The sequence below is a fragment of the Sus scrofa genome, chromosome 2, assembly GCF_000003025.6.
Source record: "Sus scrofa isolate TJ Tabasco breed Duroc chromosome 2, Sscrofa11.1, whole genome shotgun sequence".
Taxonomy (NCBI): domain Eukaryota; kingdom Metazoa; phylum Chordata; class Mammalia; order Artiodactyla; family Suidae; genus Sus; species Sus scrofa.
In genome coordinates this window covers 138,405,832-138,424,660 of record NC_010444.4, presented here as the reverse complement: position 1 = coordinate 138,424,660, position 18,829 = coordinate 138,405,832, and the positions used below count along the sequence as shown (strand labels likewise).

General features: G+C 45.8%; 1 protein-coding gene and 1 long non-coding RNA gene across 2 annotated transcripts in view; one reads left to right on the top strand and one right to left on the bottom strand.

The window, feature by feature from the left end:
* LOC110259491 overlaps window positions 1–15,862 on the bottom strand; it is a 50,239-nt gene extending 34,377 nt beyond the window's left edge. Inside the window, exons 1-2 of the long non-coding RNA XR_002341922.1 lie at window positions 15,774–15,862; window positions 7,752–7,887 (exon numbers count right to left, since the gene is read on the bottom strand). This is a non-coding gene — a long non-coding RNA (uncharacterized LOC110259491). The remainder of the gene's footprint in view (window positions 1–7,751; window positions 7,888–15,773) is intronic.
* The window catches only part of TRPC7 (transient receptor potential cation channel subfamily C member 7), a gene marked incomplete at its 5' end in the record, with an annotated part of 128,309 nt that overhangs the window by 77,620 nt on the left and 31,860 nt on the right, over window positions 1–18,829 (top strand). Inside the window, 2 exon segments of the mRNA NM_001145753.1 lie at window positions 3,343–3,559; window positions 15,792–16,025. Of these exon segments, the coding sequence (NP_001139225.1) occupies window positions 3,343–3,559; window positions 15,792–16,025 (451 nt within the window).

The following is an 18,829-nucleotide window of genomic DNA, read 5'->3' as shown; positions in this document are numbered from 1 at the left end:
TGATCCCAAGTCTGCCTCCATGGAGCTGTGAACAGCTTGTATACTAAGCCCTTGCTTGTGGCTACTGGTGGCTGGCTGGCTGGCCATGAGTGACAGGGATTTGATGAGGAAGACCTGGCAGTTCAGACTTGGGAGAGATGCTGGGAACCTTCTCTGCTCTACCGCTGTCATTCCCACCTTATTGGCATGTGGCCCCCAGGTCCCACTTAGGTGCTTACACGTGTGGGCTAAGCATGCCCAGTGGCGTGGAACACAGAGGTATGCCAACAAGTAAAAGCAGGTGCCCACCCAGAGGGCTCAAGGATGCCATCTCTTGGAGCTCAGGCAGGGGCGCTACTCGGTTACTCTCCTGTTCCCGTATTTCCCAGAGTAAGAGACCACTGAGCACTCAGGAAGCCTGCGGTGACCTGACTGAGGACGGTCAGCTTGGACATCCTGATATGTTCTCAGCTCATAAGGGCCAAGTCATGACAGAGCTGCTTTAGTCTCTGCTTCACACTCACCAGTTTTGCTCTTCAGGCGGCAGCAGGCCAAGGCCTGTATCTCCTGAAGCTCCACCATCTCTTTTTATACCTAGTGCTGTGACCTGACCCAGCTTTAATGATTTCCCAGCTAAGAGCTGCTGGTATAGATTCGTTGACTTTTTTCTTTTGCTTCACCTGGGAGCTTTGTGAGAGGAGGAAGTTTTCCCCAAGCATAACTGGCTTCAAAAAATTGAGACAAACAGGGACTGTCACCGAAAAAAAAAAAAAAGGACAAGGAAATCACTGAAATGATTTGCTCTCATCCGACCTCTATCAAAGTTTTACCAGTTAAAAAGATGCCTTCGAGCCCAAAGAAAAATAGGAAAAGTACATCAATTCTTAACCTCGCTTTTCTTCCAATGGCTTCAACCAAGCGGGACCGAGCCCAGGGTCACCTCCACATCACCACAGGGCCTTATGAGGGTTTTTCTTACGGTTTGCAATAAATACAGTAAGTTTCACAGATGCATCTTCTGCCAGAAGAGAACAACTTGAAAGAGAGAACAAAGAGAACATTAAATTCCTCCAAGCAGCTCTTGCAGGGAGCCCAGGGCCAGCATGCACCTGCATGCAAATTCCTGAAATCAGTGCCTCATCTACAGGAGACGATGGAGAGGTGTCCCCATAGCCTCATCCAGTCGGTCAATGGAAGATGTCAGGTAGAGCCCGCTGATACATGTTGAGGAAGCTTAGCCATCACACCCTTAAGAGCTGTATCTGCCTACGTGTTCTCCATCTTTTTCGGACATTTCTAGGACCTACAGGGACATGCAAGATCTATATTCCTTACCCTCTCCTCAGCCTTCCCCTAGACATTCTCTATCTTTATTCACCCCTCACCACTGCCTCAGCTCAGACACATGACAGGAAGCAAAGCAAAGACTCTTTAAGGATGCCTCCCACATACACCAAAGCAGCCCAGAATGCTGGTTAAGAAATGGTACTCCAGCATGCCAACACAGCCAAGTAAAACGATGAGAAATTCAAAGCAGGCATTGACATCACATAGCTCAAAATGAGACATGGTTTGATTCCGCATTTTTTAACTGAACTTATGTGAGAAATCTATTTGTCCTTATATTCAATCTGAATTTAGTACATATACCGATGCAAAAAAAATAATAATCTACAGTCCCTATTCTGTAAATAATAAGGTTAAAAATTACAAAGAAATGTCATCTGGAAGATTCTCTGAGCCCATGGTTTTCAGGGAAACATGGTCTCTATCTCTGAAGTTATTCTAGTGTCATATGACAATTTGACAATGCAGGTGAATTGTCAATGTCCAGGTAGGAATTTCCAATGTCCAGACTTGAAATACAGTTTTTGAAAGAAGATTAAAACGATCTTTTTTTAATGTCAATAGATGGGTTCTATGACATTAAAACGTTACAATAACTAGCACCATTAACGTGGATGACTACCATGCTGAAGCATTACAAGAACATTATCGAGCCGTCTGATTTACAAGTGCTATGTTGAACACAGTCAGAGGTAGGGAACTTTTACCCGAGAAACCCACATAACTGATCTTCTCGTGAACTAATACTCTGCATGCCTACACTCTAGGCTCCTGAACGAGGCCGGGCATGAACATCAATTAATTGCTCACTGGCTGTAACTGAACGTCTCCCCTTGAGAAGGAACTGAGCTCCAGGAAAGGTTTCCCTCTTTGCTCCTATCTTATTAGTATACCTGGGTGAGGGGTGAGACTTGGTGCTCTCCTGCGTAGGGGGGGATGGCAGTGACCTAGAAGAGACCCAAATGAATTCACTGACAGGGGTCAGCAAAGACGCACTGTGCAGCCCCCAGTTTACTCCTCGAAGAGCCAAGTGGCCTTTGGACGGCAAGACAGGGATAAGAAGATGTAACCAATACCTGTTACCCACAGGATCACTTCGGGCTCACGTGGAACAACTGCACAAGTTAATCATGTACCGGGACATGAGGAACGCCTCAACAAGTTTTAGGGTAGTGTCACAGAGGCTCTGATCCAAACACATGCTGCAATAAAATCAGGATTTTTAAAAGCAGGCGGGGAAAGTCCTCTATGACTGGAAACTAACCTTGGAGCTAAACATGAAATCAAAAGGGGAATTTAAAAAAATATTTATACTTGGGGCCCTACTGTACAGCACAGGGAAATGCGTGGGATTGGGTCACTTGGCTGTACAGCAGAACTTGAGGAAACACTGTAAATCAACTACACTGTAATTTAAAAAAATAAAAGTAAATTCAACTTTTTTAAAAAAAATAAGAAAATATAACTGAGTATCCATGAAAATGAGACATGCCAAACTTTACAGGAACAGAGCTAAAGCAGTACCTAGAGGGAAATGTACAGCTTTAAATACATTTACCAAGGTAGAAGAAATACTGAAAATACATCATCTAGGCTCAAATTCAAGCAAATAGACAGAAGAGCAACAGAGCATATCCAAAGTGTATTTTTTTAAATTGTGAACCCTATTGAAACAGATTATATTATCTAGGGTCAAAGAGCATGACATGCACCCGCATGTGTTGGGGTAGCAGTGCAGTCAGACCATAACAGGGCGGCCCTCAGTCGGCTCTACCCCTTCCTCCTACCACCCTCAGTGCGTCTCCTAAACAGGAAAAATTAAAGTCTCTAGACGATGGATTTGGGCAGGCAGCCTCTAACATAAAAGCGCCTGAGAAAATGTCTGGGTTCAGTCAGTGGCTTCTGTCCCAGATGGCGGATCCCCTGGTTCAACCTTCGGCAAAAGTGGGTGAAAGAGGGCCCTGCACCTGCCTGGAGCTGCCAGGTTAATGTGTCTTGTCCACCTTTTGTTTCCAGCTAGGACGAACCCTGAGGAGCCCGTTCATGAAATTTGTAGCCCATGCCGTTTCCTTTACAATCTTCTTGGGGCTCTTAGTTGTGAACGCATCGGACCGCTTTGAAGGCGTGAAAACCCTGCCCAACGAAACCTTCACCGACTACCCGAAACAGATCTTCAGAGTGAAAACCACGCAGTTCTCCTGGACGGAAATGCTCATCATGGAGTGGGTCTTGGGTAAGCCCGACACGCACGCGGTCTTTTATTCTCTCCTCCCCTAATTACAATAGGACACTGCTACACCCTGGCTGCAGAAGCCCTTCCTCTGCCCTCAAATGCACGCATGGTAGACACATGCTAAGTAAAGGACCAGTCGATCTCTGCAGGTGCTGGTGTAAAAGATGCACAGACCTGTAACATAAACTCCCAGTGGTGAAAGGAGACGTGTGGGGGAAGGTCGTTCTGTACTTTTCCTCATAGGCATATAGAAGTGGTTGGAAATTGTGTGGGAAAACATATGGTTTTGCTCGTTTAAGTATAGTCTATTAGAAGCCTTAGGAAATTGAGTTTTGTTTCTGAAAAAAAAAAAAGCATAAAATTACATAGCTCAAAAGATATTTTCTGTTACCACTGAATCCTGATAGTAGAATAGGGATAATATAAATCTAAAAAGTTAGGGGAGTAATATGTTCTTATTATTTGTGTGAATGAACACAATGAAGCTGTGAAACTCCTCTTTGTGGTGCTATTTTGTGCTGCCAAGGTCTGCCACTGAAATTGTCAAGGAAATTCTTCACAGCTGCCTCCATGACTGGCCAAGAAAAGCTCTCTCTCTTTGCCTTACTCATAAGAACTATTACTAGTATAAATAAGCAAGAAAAAATAAAACCAGTAATGGCTAAACTTGTACATGACCAAATGTGTTACAGATTTTTCTAACACTGAAAAATGCAACACTAATGGGTAAAAGAAAATCAGACGTGGTAGGAAAAAACAATAAACTGTAAAGCTATAATATAGTAACACTGTATATAACCAAAACTCGAGCAATAAATTGTAAGATTTACAACAAAAGATTTGAACTTGATGAGAATGTTTTGAGTAAAACAGAACTGAAGATAAAAAAAAAAAAAAAAAATTAACTATGTAGTATGTAGATTTGATCAATTAATGCAACTGCCTTCATGGTATTCACCCCAGTTGCCTTTCTTAACAAAAAGTCAATAGTGGTGTAATTTCCAATACCTTTACATTCGCAAGCAATGAGTCAAAATGTACAGGGACATGGCATCTGTACTGTCAATCAACAAATTCATGAAAGAACAGATACCTGAAAAGACAGCCCATGCACCCCCTATGCTAATCGAACAGTATTGCTTAAGGGAGCCACGAGAGCTGAGCCACTGGAGAACAGCCCGCAGATTCCCATACTGAGAACAACTGGGAGCGTGGTCTCTAAGCTGAATCTCTCACTAGGCAGAGGCTGATGAGAAGGATGGTTTGACCCAAAGGGCAGAGAAAGAAAGGCACACTAGCTTCCCAAGAGCTTTCAATCAAGCGCCAAGCCTGCAACCAAAGGCCCACTGGCATGCAAGCTGGAAAGGAAGATTAAAGCCTACTGCAGAGTAAGTTTTGTGGCCTCACTTTCACAGTTCAGAGTCTAGCCCAATGCTCCCTAGTATACTGCCCCCACCTTCAATTTAACTCCATTAAGCACCTTAACACTAGGCACTCTGCAATGGACTGAAGATTTATGTCCCCCAAAATTCTTTTTTTTTGTCTTTTTTTTTTTTTAGGGCCGCACCCCGGATATATGGCGGTTCCCAGGCTAGGGGTCTAATCAGAGCTATTGCCGCTGGCCTACACCAGGACCACAGCAACATCAGATCTGAGCTGCATCTGCAATCTACACCACAGCTCATGGCAATGCCAGATCCTTAACCCACTGAGCAAGGCCAGGGATTGAACCAGCAACTTCATGGTTCCTAGTTGGATTCGTTTCCACTGAACCACAACGGGAACTCCTGTCCCCCAAAATTCCTACGTTAAAATCCTAATTCCAGGAGTTCCCATTGTGACTCAGTGGTAACCAACCCAACTAGTATCCATGAGGACTTGGGTTTGATCCTGGCCTCACTCAGTGGGTTAAGGCGTTGCCATGAGCTGTGGTGTATCTCACAGATGCGGCTCAGATCCCATGGTGCTGTGGCTGTGGTGTAGGCTGGCAGTTGCAGCTCCAATTCAACTCCTAGCCTGGGAACCTCCATATGCCACAGGTGCAGCCCAAAAAAGGAAAAAAAAACAAAAACTACTTCCAATGTGATGAGATGTGGGGGCTTTGGGAGATGCTTAGGCCATGAGATGGAAATCTTACGAATGGGATTAGCACCCAAATAAAAGGTACCCCAGAGAACTTGCTCACCCTCTCTCTGCCCTGTGAGGACAGAGCAAGCAGTTTGCAATTTTTAAAGAGAGCTCGCACCACAACCCAAACATGCTGGCGCCCTGACCTTGGACTTTCAGCCTCCAGAACTGTGAGAAATAAATTTCTGTCATTTATAAGCCACTCACTCTGTGGTACTTTAACGAGCAACCCAAACTAAGACATAACTTAAGGAGGGAAAAAACCTCGCATGTTGGGTTTATGTACAAAATTCAGTATTTATGGCACCAATGACTTACCCACCCCATTTCCCCACCTGGACAGCAGGCAGAAGATTGGTGAGTGAGCACACGTCCCCTTCAGTGGGGGTGCTGCCATGTGTTAACCATGGGACTCCCACGGAGCCATGACTTCTTCCTGAGTCCTCATACTTCTCTTCCTAATGTCAGAGCATCATCCCAACGAGAGGGAAGCACCGCTAGTTACAGAGGTCCCAGCTTTCGCAGTCGGTCCCAGTTCCTACCCACTAGAGCAAAGCTGAGTTTTCCAGAGTATTGTACAGTGGAAGCATTATTTTTCATTGATCTATTTCCTAGTACATTTCAGACAGAAGAAAGATTCCAACTGCTTTTTCTTACCTAGATTTTATTTTTCAAACTTTCACCATCATCAATAATTTTAAGAACTGCAAACACCAAGAGAAGATTGTAATGAGCCCTATGGACCAATCCTCATCTTCAACAGTTAGCAAGACAAGGCTTTGTTTCATCCTACTTCCCTTCTCCCAACCCTGCAGTATTTTGAATCAAATCCCAAGTATCATAAAATTTCATCTATAAATATTTTTGTGTGCATCCTAAAAAAAATTTTTACTTTTTTTTCAATCTTTCTGTGCTGTAAGTTTACTGATATTTTTCTGCATTATCTGTGATTTTAATCCCCAACCACTGAATTTTTCATTTCAAATATTATATTTTTCAACCCTTTCAAATTTTACTTGGTTCTCTTCATAGCTTTCATTTCCTTCCTTGTTATGTTTCCATTTTCCTTTAAATCCTTGAACATAATGTACTTTTTTTTCTTTTTTCTTTTTTTTTTTTTTTTTTTTTTGCTTTTTAGGGCAGCAACCACAGCATATGGAGGTTCCCAGGCTAGGGGTCGAATCAGAGCCACAGCTGCCGGCCTCCACCACAGCCACGGCCAAGCTGTGTCTGCAACCTCCACCACAGCTCACAGCAACACCGGATCCTTAACCCACTGAGCGAGGCCAAGGATCAAACCTGCATCCTCATGGAGCCTAGGTGGGTTTGTTAACCGCTGGGCCATGAAGGGAACTCCACCATGTACATGTTTACAGTCACGACTGTTACAAGATCCTTGACTTCTAATTTCCGCACCTCTACCATTTCTGGGTTACTGGTTTTTCCCCTCACATGGATCAGATTTTCCTACGTCTGGCGTGTTAGTAATTTCGGACTGAATGGTGAGCATCTGGATTTTGTTGTCTTTCTTTAAACAGTTTTTTTTTTTTTTTTTTTTGCTTTATTCTGTCAGGATGTTAAATTCTTATCGATGAGTTTGGTTCTTTTCAAACTTTCTTAGAGTGGATCTGATCATCCTTATCCTACAGAGACACACATATGGGGTCCCTACCCAATGCCCTGGGTTATCAACAAGGACTGGCAACTCGGGATGGTCAGAGCTCAAACATCTCTCCAAGCTGGGTGAGCTCTGCCAACTGTTCAACTTGCAGCTCTCTGGCTGCTATTGCAGAGTTTCACTCTATGCAGTCCTAACTAGTATTCAGGGAATATTCAAAAGGACCGCTACATAGATTTCTGGACTATCTTTGTGTTTGGCTTTGGTTTTGGTTCCGCACAGTACCCTCCTCTCGGGAACTCTGCCATGTAATATCTAACCACCCCAGGCTTTCTGAAGCTCTGTCTCCAACTCCCTGGGACTGCCTCCTAAGCTTCCAGGACCCCTTTCCACACCCTATAGGCTGGGAGGTGCCTCCAAAAAAAGGCAGGGTTATCATGCGCTTACCTCGCTGTTTCTCTTTACTGAAGGCTCACACGGCTGTGAGGTGTCCAAAGCCTGAAAAGAGTCTCTTTTCTTTTTCCCAGTGTATTGCTCCATCTTGGCTGCTAGTAGAAATCAGGATTCTTTTTCTAAAACAGAACTACAGATATAAAAGAAAATTAGTAATTTTTTTTCAAATACCCAGTCAGTATGCAAATGTCTTTGATCGAGGAGACGCGTTAAAGAAATTTCTGCCTAGCTTGTTTTCTCTCTTCCCTCAGGTCTCTATCCAAACTTTACTTCATCAGAGTAACTGAGCAGGTAAGAATAAACTCTCTTACCCCCTTCCTCTGATAAAGTGAAACGTGAACAGAGACCTGAAGGATGAGAGAAAGCACGCTTTGCAGCCATCTGAGTGAAGAGCATTCCATAAAGAAGGATCAGTGTGTGTCAAAGGCCTGCATTCAGGAGCAAGCTGGACAAATGTGAGGAACAGCAAAGAAACGAGTGTAGCTGCAGCAGACTGAACAAGGGGGGAGGTGGCAGAGATGAGGTCCGAAGGAGAGGCAGAGTCCATCACGCAAGGCCTTGGTCGTGGGATATACACAGTCTGGGTCTTATTCTGAGGGTGCTGGACCTGACCAGAGAGTTCTGAGTGCAGAAGTGACATCCTAATGTCACTTTTTTTTAATGGATGACTGCTGCTTTGCAGAGAATGGATGATTCTGGGGCAAGAACAGAAGCAAGGGAGACCAGTTAGGAGGCCACTACAGCAATTCAGACAGGAAATAGCTGGTTCTGAGGCAGGAGATGGTTATTATATGTGGGGAGTAAAATACATAGTCTTTACTGCCGGATTGCCTGTAGAGTGGCGATAAAGAAAGGAGTCAAGGAAAATTCAAGTGCTTAGCTCTCGCAGTGGTGTAAGAGAGAGCCACTCTCTAAGAAAGCAAAGACCAGGGGAGGAGCAGCCGGGAGGTGAGCAGACATGGAAGTCGAGAGTTCAGTCTGAGATTATCCATTAGACCTCCAAGTGGAAATGGCAAGTGGCAACTGGATATATGTGCAGAAGTCCAGAGAGGCTGGGGCTAGAAGCACAAATGTGGGCATGTCAGTCTGCTTAAAGTGAATGACATGCAATAATAGTACCTCGCCTGTGATTGTGAACGGATGAACTAAGGACCAAGCCTAGGGCACCGCAACGCCTAACTGCAAAGACGAAAAGTATCCTATCAGCAAGGGAGATGAGGTAAGAGGGTGCTGTCCCAAAAGCCAATGAAAGCCACTGTGTCCAGAATCAGGGAGGGATCACGCATGTCCAATGTTGCTGGCAGATCCACAACATGAGGGATGCCTGAGACTCGACCAGACTTTGGAAGCAGCGGTCCTGAGGAGCAAGAGGGGATGGGGTCCTGCAGCAGTGGAGGCCTTGGCCTTGGCGTAGACACTTCATCCACCATAACAGAAAGAAGGCAGGGCTGAGGACACAGAGAGGGTAGCCTGGCGGACACAGTGCCGAGGGCGATGTGTGCGTTCCCTGACAGTGTTGTTTCTATTTTCTCAATTTTTTTTCTCTGAATGTATGTTGTGGTTATTGAGCCTTATATGATGTACCCGGCACAGTGCCCGTTAATGAAGCTGCTACAAGATAAGACTAGTATTATCTCATCGCTAAATACTTTCTAGAGCTTTAATTATTAAACACCGATAATAATAACAACCTTTGAGAGAAAGCCATTGAGCAGATGCTGTCGCCCGTGTTCTATGCACTGGCACAGCCTAAGGTCCACAGCCTGACCTGCTCTCCACTCAGACATGGAGATGCCTCAGGCCCCACCGAGCGAGGCTCCAAATTCTACTCCCAGGCAATGCTGGCGAGGAGGCCTTGGGTCAGGTAGAAACACGGCAGCCAGTTCTTCTGCCCTAAGACTCATGAATGCAGTCCTTTGGACAGACTGGTTATACCAACACCCAAACCATCACTCCTTCTGCACCAGAAGCAGCCTAGAGCTGAAGACCCTTAGGGCCCTAACAAGTTCAACCTGCTCCCCTCAGGGATGGAGCGAGAGGGTGACCACAAAGAGGGGAAGGGCCTTGTCCAGGGGTCCTTGCCTCTTCCCCTCCCGCCCCCTGGGCCTCAGTATATGCGCAGCACAGGAGCCAGAGAGATCCACTTCCAACATAATCAGGGTTTGTCGCCCTCTGTCTCAGAACTCTTCAGGGGCATCCCACGCCCCTCAGCGTGACAGCCAATGTCCTTACAGTGGCCCAGAGAGCCTGCACCTCTCCACCTCATCTCCTAGCCTTCATCTCCCACCACTTCCCACTCACTCACTCTCCTTCAGCCCCACCAGCTTCCTTGCTTCAAAGTGTTTACACATCAGAACCTCTGCTGAGGCTGTCCCCTCTTCCCCGGGGGGCAGCTGCATGGCTCACTCCCCATTCTGCTCGGTCTTTGTTGAAAAGTCTCCTTCTCAGAGTTCCCGTCATGGCTCAATGGTTAACGAATCCGACTAGCATCCATGAGGACGCAGGTTCGATCCCTGGCCTTGCTCAGTGGGTTAAGGATGCGGCGTTGCCATGAGCTGTGATGTAGGTCACAGATGCGGCTCGGATCCTGCGTTGCTGTGGCTGTGGTGTAGGCTGGCAGCTACGGCTCTGATTCAACCCCTAGCCTGGGAATCTCCATAAGCGCAGGTGGGCCCTAAAAAAAAAAAAAAAAAAAAAAAAAAAAAAAAAAAAAAGTCTCCTCAAGGTGAAGCCTTTTTAAACCAAAACTATTCAAAATGGCAAGTTCCTCCAGGCTCATGGCCCTCCTCTTCCCCTTCTCTTCCTCCCTCTAACAGTTAACACTTCTGCCCATACTGCAGACCTGCCTTTGTTTCCTGACTGTCTCAATTAGTATTAATATTTCTGTAACCGGAGTTCCCGTCGTGGCGCAGTGGTTAACGAATCCGACTAGGAACCATGAGGTTGCGGGTTCGGTCCCTGCCCTTGCTCAGTGGGTTAACGATCCGGCATTGCTGTGAGCTGTGGTGTAGGTCGCAGACGCGGCTCGGATCCCGCGTTGCTGTGGCTCTGGCGTAGGCCGGTGGCTACAGCTCCGATTCGACCCCTAGCCTGGGAACCTCCATATGCCGCGGGAGCGGCCCAAGAAATAGCAACAACAACAACAACAACAACAAAAAGACAAAAAAAAATAATAATAATAATTCTGTAACCACACAAAACTGCAGTCGGGTCTTTTCCTCTTGTGTTAGTCCTCGCTCCATGTGGGCCTCTGGTTCTCCCAATGGCCTCTTTCCGTGGCCACACGGTGTGACTGTACGCTCACTGCCTTCCCCACACCGCTCCCGGAGGTGTAGGTAGGCCCCCTTGTGCTGTACCTTCTACCGAAGGGTCAAACCCCATTAGAAATGCGTCCTTCCTTAATTCCAGACGCTTACCTGATTACCAGCAGAACTCTGATAACCCTCTAGATTGTAAATCCAGGAGATACGAAGCAGGGGCGGAGGAGGTGGAAGCCACAAGGAGACGAAGACTACGTACAAAGGAAGAAGAGAACTGAGGACACAGTGTCAAGGAGGCCAGGAGAAGAGGGCCTCCCAGGAGGTGGTCTGGAGGCCCCGGGACAGTGCAGAGGAAGCGGCCGTGACCGTTTAAGGAATGCACAGAGTCGAGTCTCACAAGAGTGTGAAGGGGGTCGCTTCTGAACAGCATCTGAAGGGTGGGAGTGAACTGCCTTTTGAACTGTCAAGGGCCATCTCCGCAGCCTGCAGGCCACTGTTTAAAACCTGCCCAAATGAAGCGCCTCACTTCCCCCAAGGCGTCCCAGCATTTCCCAACCCGTTCCTCCACCCCCCGTCAGCCTCATTAATTATCAGCAACCTTGTTCTCTGGGCTCAGGTGACCCTGAGTGAAGGACATTTTGCCTGAAGGAGGCTCCAGTCGCAGCATCCTCACCCTCCAAGCCCCTGGGCTCTATATTCTCATCCTATTGCCGTGCTAGAGGCAAGAGTCCAGGGGGCTCAGCTTGGATATGTAACACCCAACTACTCTCAGCGCCCTGGAGGCGGGGGGCTGAATTTCCCTCCCTACATCACTTAATTTCACACATTTCTTTTTTCATTAAGCATTCCTGCTGCTCAAACACTTGGACCCAGGCTACTTTTACTCATGGCCTTGGAACAATTTAAATTAGTGTGGATAAATTAATATGTAAATCGAGGAAGACGGACAAGGGCACTGGACCATGAAGGAAGTGATTTGCAATGCCCAATGAGGAGCCTCTATATTGGTCAGAAAAGTCAGTTTTCTGTAAATAATTTGCGTTTCAGATTCAAAGAGCTTTAAGTGCTTGAAATTATCCCCAAACTCCAAGAAAATCAAGGGACTTACCCAAGGTCACACATCCAATAAGTGGCTAAGGCAGAATTGAACCCAGGGTTTCCTGATTTAAGGCCAGTGATAGCCCTAAGTGATAGCCTGTGATTCTCCTAGTGCCCAGCTAAAAGCAGTTCCACTAAATATTAGGAATTTTAATGGGGGGGCATAGAGAAAAGCAGCAAACATTTTTTTTCTGGCCTTTAATGGTTTTTCCAATAGCATACTTTAAATATCTATTTTAACAGGCACAGATGAAAGTACATCTCAGTGTTAAGGACATTTTACTTCATTTAATTACCATAAAAATCTTCAAAGTGTAAGCTTGGGAAGTACAGCTTTGTTTAAAAAAAAAAAAGAGAGAGAGAGCGAGCGAGCAAGGTGTATGTGTGTTGGGTCGGGGGGAGTCTTGTAAACAGACCCACACGCGATGCTTTGGGACATTTCCTATTGTGCAGACTCCAATTTGATACAGACACACAGATCTTGGAATCTGCTTCATTAAACAAAGCCATGACTTCTACAACAGACGCTCTCAAATTACTTTTCTCCTTAGAAAAGCATTGTTGCTATCCTTTCCATGTATAGACTATTTTCGCCAGAAAAACAAAAACCCTGATGAAAACAGTGCTTGGTCAGAGTCCCAGAGGAGTGAGACAATCAGGGCCTCACTCAAATAGAGCCAGACGTGGGCCTGGAACCAAAGTCAGCCATGCTTTAGCCCCGTGACCACTCGTCTGCTCCCCATCATCCTTGACTCAAGGCTTTTTAAGCAGCTGGGTCCTCAAAGGTCACTGTCTTATAAAGTGCACATGAGTCAGTAAGAAGTTGGAGTTGAGGAGTTCCTGCTGTGGCTCAGTGAAAACAAACTCAACTAGGGTCCATGAGGAAGCGAGTTTGATCCCTGGCCTCGCACAATGGGTTAAGGATCTGGCATTAAGCCGTGAGCTGTGGCGTAGGTCACAGAAGCAGCTCGGATCCTGCGTTTCTGTGGCTGTGGTGTAGGCCAGCAGCTGCAGCTCCAATTGGACCCCTAGCCTGGGAACTTCCATATGCCATGCGTGCAGCGCTTAAAAAAAAAAAAAGAAAGAAATTGGAGCTGAAAACCAACAAGAGGCCAGGGCAGATCAGAAAGTCCACCAGAGGGGGAGCTGCAGAACTGGTGCTCCACAGCGAGAGCTGAGGAGTCAGGGCGCAAACAAAGGGGCACTGGGCAATGCTGGGGCTGTGAGATGGGAGCGGGGAGGGGGCCCATCTAGCATAGGGGGTGTTTCCAGCACTGGGAGGACATCTGCTTAGAGCAGTCGCTCTGCATGGTGAGAATTCAGCTTTAACGATCTTAAGAAAAGTAGCAAGATCTTCACCTCTGGGACATTTGGAAGAAAACAACGGACAAAGGTGCCAGGATGGATGCACTTACTCAGGGCCAGAGGGGAAAAATGAGGACGGCTGAAAAAAGCAGCAGCTTTAAAGGGTAAGAGGAGGATGAGGAGAAACAAAGGAAGCTGAAGAGAAGCAGTGAGAGAGACAGGAGAAGCCCGGAAGGCAGGCTGTCAGGTCTGATGCATGGGAGCGAGAGGCGTGCCAAGAGAGGCGTGCCAAGAGAGGCTGGCAGTGTTACCTTCTCGGGAGCATGTGGTCAATGAGCTGGAAATGTTTCACTAACCAACTGGTTAGTGATTCTTTTACCACATTAACCTCTTAAGCATGCAGGTTAACTGTAGCTCGGGGTAACACACAATGGGCTAGTTCTGCATCAGATCTTTCCTAGATTTGAGGCGTTGTAAACTCCTTGATGTTAATTAGAACACACTCAAGATTCTTCTCCATTCATTACCTGCTTTCAACCCAATTTTACTTCCTGAAAAAGCAGAACAGCATAGTGATCAAGAGCGTGGACTCTAGGGCAGAACTTCTGGACTCAAATTCCAGATCTCCTGCCTCCTTTCTGGGCACCTGACAACTCACTACGCCTGAGGACATTATCGCCTGCAAAACTCGGGTAATAACAGGATGTACGTCACAGAGTGACTGCAGAGAACTGAAGGAGTTAATATGCATATCAATATATAATATATAAGATGTACACATAATAGGTGCTCAAATGTTACCGAATACTAATTTTTAATCATCTAAACAATTAACTTCTAATTATCAGTGACGATAAAGGTAGAGAATAGCCCTATTCAATAGGAATATAAGGCAAGGCACACCATGAGCCACATACTTAAATGTTCTAATAGCCACACTGTAACCCCGTATATCTAAAATATTATTTCAATACGTGATTGAGATTTTAAAAATACTGAAATATTTGACATCTTTTGCATAAAGTCTTTGGAATCTGGTGCGTATTCTACATTTTCACGCATCTCTCGGTTTAGCGGGCCACATGTCAGGGGCTCAGTGCCCACATGTAACCAGTGGCTACCATACTGGACCATGAAGGTACTGAAGAAGACACACCCAACGGTGAGTCTAGGCTACAGCGCAAGGCTGCCTTAGGGGTGGGGTGGAGGAACTAGCAGCATCTTGTTGACGTCTACGTTGCTTGATACCTAACAATGACCACATATGTCTCTAAAATCCAAGACGTCATAAAACTGCAAGGAAAAGAAAAACTAATAACCCCAAACGATGCTCACGGAAACATCCACATAAAGGAAAGCAGTTCTCGTCGTGGCGCAGTGGTTAATGAATCCAACTAGGAACCATAAGGTTGTGGGTTCGATCCCTGTCCTTGCTCAGTGGGTTAAGGATCTAGAGTTGCTATGAGCTGTGGTGTGGGTCACAGATGCAGCTTGGATCCTGAGTTGCTGTGGCTCTGGCGCAGGCCGGCAGCTACAGTTCTGATTAGACCCACAGCCCAGGAACCTCCATATGCCACAGGAGCAGCCGTAGAAAAGGCAAAAAGACCAAAAAAAAAAAAAAAAAAAAAGAAGAAGAAAGAAATATAAAAGAAAGCATTCTAATCAAGGAGTTAGGAGAATTGGGGTTGGATCAAATGTGGGACCTTCAAAAAGCCCTTTACTGGAGTTCCCGTCGTGGCGCAGTGGTTAACGAATCCGACTAGGAGGTTGCGGGTTCGGTCCCTGCCCCTGATCAGTGGGTTAAGGATCCGGCGTTGCCGTGAGCTGTGGTGTAGGTCGCAGACGCGGCTCGGATCCCGCGTTGCTGTGGCTCTGGCGTAGGCCGGTGGCTACGGCTCCAATTCAACCCCTAGCCTGGGAACCTCCATATGCCGCGGGAGTGGCCCAAGAAATAGCAACAACAACAACAAAAAAAAGACAAAAAAAAAAAAGCCCTTTACTGTTCCTGGAGCTCAGTTTCATTATACCTAGTTTACAACTGGATGATTCCTTATAACTTCCCGGTTCTTAAAACATATAAATGTCAGCCATTATTTCTCCTATGTTACCTCCAAGAATCTAGCAGCGGATGAGAACTTTCTCCTCACAGCTGGCGATCGTTTATTTGTAAGCAGGAACAGGTGGCAAGAGTATTGCCCTCCGAAAATTTCGACTCTGCCCTTAAAGACACGGTTCCGTTTGCTGCTGGCTAGCAACACTCCCAGACCCAAAGAGCTTACATTTACACCTGTGCCCTGCTTCCCTCCGTGCCCCCTCGATGGTCACACCCTGGGAAGTGGAAAATGAGTCTGACCTTCTCACTTTCCCGCAGGGATGATTTGGTCCGAATGCAAGGAAATCTGGGAGGAGGGACCGCGGGAGTACGTGCTGCACTTGTGGAACCTGCTGGACTTCGGGATGCTGTCCATCTTCGTGGCCTCCTTCACCGCGAGGTTCATGGCCTTCCTTAAGGCCAGCGAGGCCCAGCTGTACGTGGACCAGCACGTGCAGGACGACACGCTGCAGAACGTCTCGCTTCCGCCGGAAGTGGCCTACTTCACCTACGGTGAGTCGGAGGACTAGGGTCCAGCTGCGCATCCCGCCCCTCGCCCACTTCCGGGGCGTGGCCAGAGACCATTCGTGTGTCTGGTCGCAGCTGGTGGTTTCTAACAGGCTGTGGCCGGCGTTGGTCTTTTCTACTGTCCGAGCAGACCACCCCGGCCCGGCAAGAGAGTCCTAATGCCTGCAGTCCAGCCACCTGATTAGAACCTGAATAGGCCATGGAATCAGTGCCTGCAAGAAATGAATCGTTTGGTATTGCAAAGGATGGATGTGCTTTGGAAAGGGTCCTGGAGCGTCTCTGTGCGGGTTCTTTGTGTGGCTTTTTGTTTGTTTAACTTTTTAAAGAAATCCCGTTTCTGATGTGGATCCAGGAACTTTTCCTTCACCTTGGATCCCTGTTATTTTGTGCAAAAATAAGTCCTGCTTTTCCAGTTCAAAAGGTTTCTCACAGCGATATAAATTCTTAGAAGATGATTTAATTCTTTGAAACCACAAGGGTATTCAGTGCAAGGTAGTAGACTGAATTTTTAATAATAATAATGATTTATAGCATCCATTTATCAAGGACCCACCAGCTGCCAGGAACTAAATAGACATACTACACCATACACTCTAGTCCTTGCAGCAGTCCCACAAAAGGGGTCCTTTTTTTGTCCCTATTTTATAGCTGAAGAAGCAGGTTTTCATGACAGGGCTTACAATGTTCCCAGAAAGAGAGGATTGCCTTGTATAGCATGGAATCCTGGTTCCACATGAAACGAAACAATGCAGAATGGTATAGTGGTTATGTTCGCAGGCTTTGGAGTTAGAACCGGATTCAAATCCTACTTCTGTAGCTTACTGTGAGGACTGTGTACTTAACTCTATTTTCCCACATGTAAAACTAGGATAACACATATGGTAGAAGGTTTTTTTTTTTTTTGAGGATTAAATAAGATAGTTCATATGAATAATTCTGTACCATGTTCTGCAATATTAAATGCTCACTGATAGTAACAGTTATTACCACTGCTACCTCTGGAGTCATTGTCGGCCTCAGTCATGTATCTTCAGTGCAAGAGTGGAGAGAAAAAACAGTAGCTGTTTGTTATTGCTAGTAAATTAGCTGGATATTTAACAGCCACTCACTAGTGACAGGTGCTACATCATGAAAAGTTTGTGTCAAATGTCCCTGTTAGATGGAAGCCATGTGGTGCCTGTGACCACAGAATCTTCATGGTCAGATACCACAACAATCTGCAGAAGAAAGGTGGCCACTTAATGCTGAAGTTGAGTTGCTGCCCATATTCAGTATAGGTTGTATTAGGCAGATGATGCTACATGTAAATGTGGTAGGGACCCCTACCCCCCACACTGAGAAAAGGAGAGTCTTGTGGTATTACAAATCATCCACTTTTCCTTTGTTAGTTTAGCAAAGCCAGGGTTTTAAAGGCATGAGCTGTGTATTTGCTTCTTTATGCTGTTCAGGATTCATTAAGGAAAGATGAGAGAATCTTGATATTGCATTGAATACTTGTGCTGTGATTCAAGCCACAGTATTATTCACTCGTGACTTCCAGTCCTTTAAGGATTGTATTAAAGTGTCACCCAACCCCAACGCATCGCGCTTTATTGCCCTTGCCTGTAGCTCACCCTGTGCCCTTGAAATCTTTTGGATCTCAAAGGGATGGCTTGTGCTCCAGTTATGGAGGAAGAGCGCCCTCTAGTGGTCTGTAAGACAGTCTCCCCCCCCTTCCAACCTCTGCAGCAAAAGGTAAGCGGTTTTTAGGTTGCAAGAGGGCAATTTTTCTCCTAGATGGAGTTCCATGAGGAAGAAAATCCTTTAGCCTGAGTCATCACAGTGCTGTTAGCTTTTCTACCCATCAAACCTCTTACAATCCAGTCCAAATAGAATGCTTTTCGCTAAAAGTATTGACCAGGTCACCAGTGACTGACAATAGCTAAATCTATCTTAATAGATTAGATGAGAGGTTTTTATTATGGCAGCTGAGGTTTAGGATAATAAATTATAGGTGGCATAATAAAGAAATTCCTTTTGGTGTCTGTTTGAAGAAGCCAGTTATCCAAATGTGATATTTATCTATAGAGAGTGACAATATATTGGAAAAAAATACAATTTCTTGCGTTTACTTGTTTTTCTGAGTTGTGATGACTTGATGAGAACAGAGTCTATAATTTTCAAATATTTCCAAATATAATTTCGAATGCACTACATGAAACTCTGTGACAAACAGAGGCTTGGTTCCCCTCACTAAAGATCTCTTACTGCTCTTTATTATTATAATTGTTTAACAGAGTCTAGCTTTGAAAATAAAGAACACAGTTCTTCCTCTTCCATCTCCCTTGGGGTGCCAAGAATTGCTATGTAATATCCTTGCTATCTGCATTTACCTGGCTCTGAAAAGAACCCCATAGCCCAAATCCAATCTTTAAAATGGCAATAATAATACCTACTCTACAAGGCTGTTGTGAAAATTACAGCTAATGTAAGTGTAAGGGCTAATTTAGGTTTCTCTCTGTTTCTCAATTTAAGTTTCACTTAGTATTTCTCAACAGGGATGCAATTGTGTTGTTCAGCAGGGCAGTTCTCATGGAGCAGGTCTGTCTGGAGCATTGCAGGATATTAGCATCCCATAATACTCCTACTCAGTCACTCGGACAACCACAGCCATCCTTCCCCACCCCGCATGCGCGCGCACGCACGCACGGACACACGCTGCCCCAGGAGGATGGTGCTACCCCCATGTGAAAATCACCATTATGTCTTGACGCATAGTAGGCAGCTTATTAAAGAAAGATGCTGCTCTT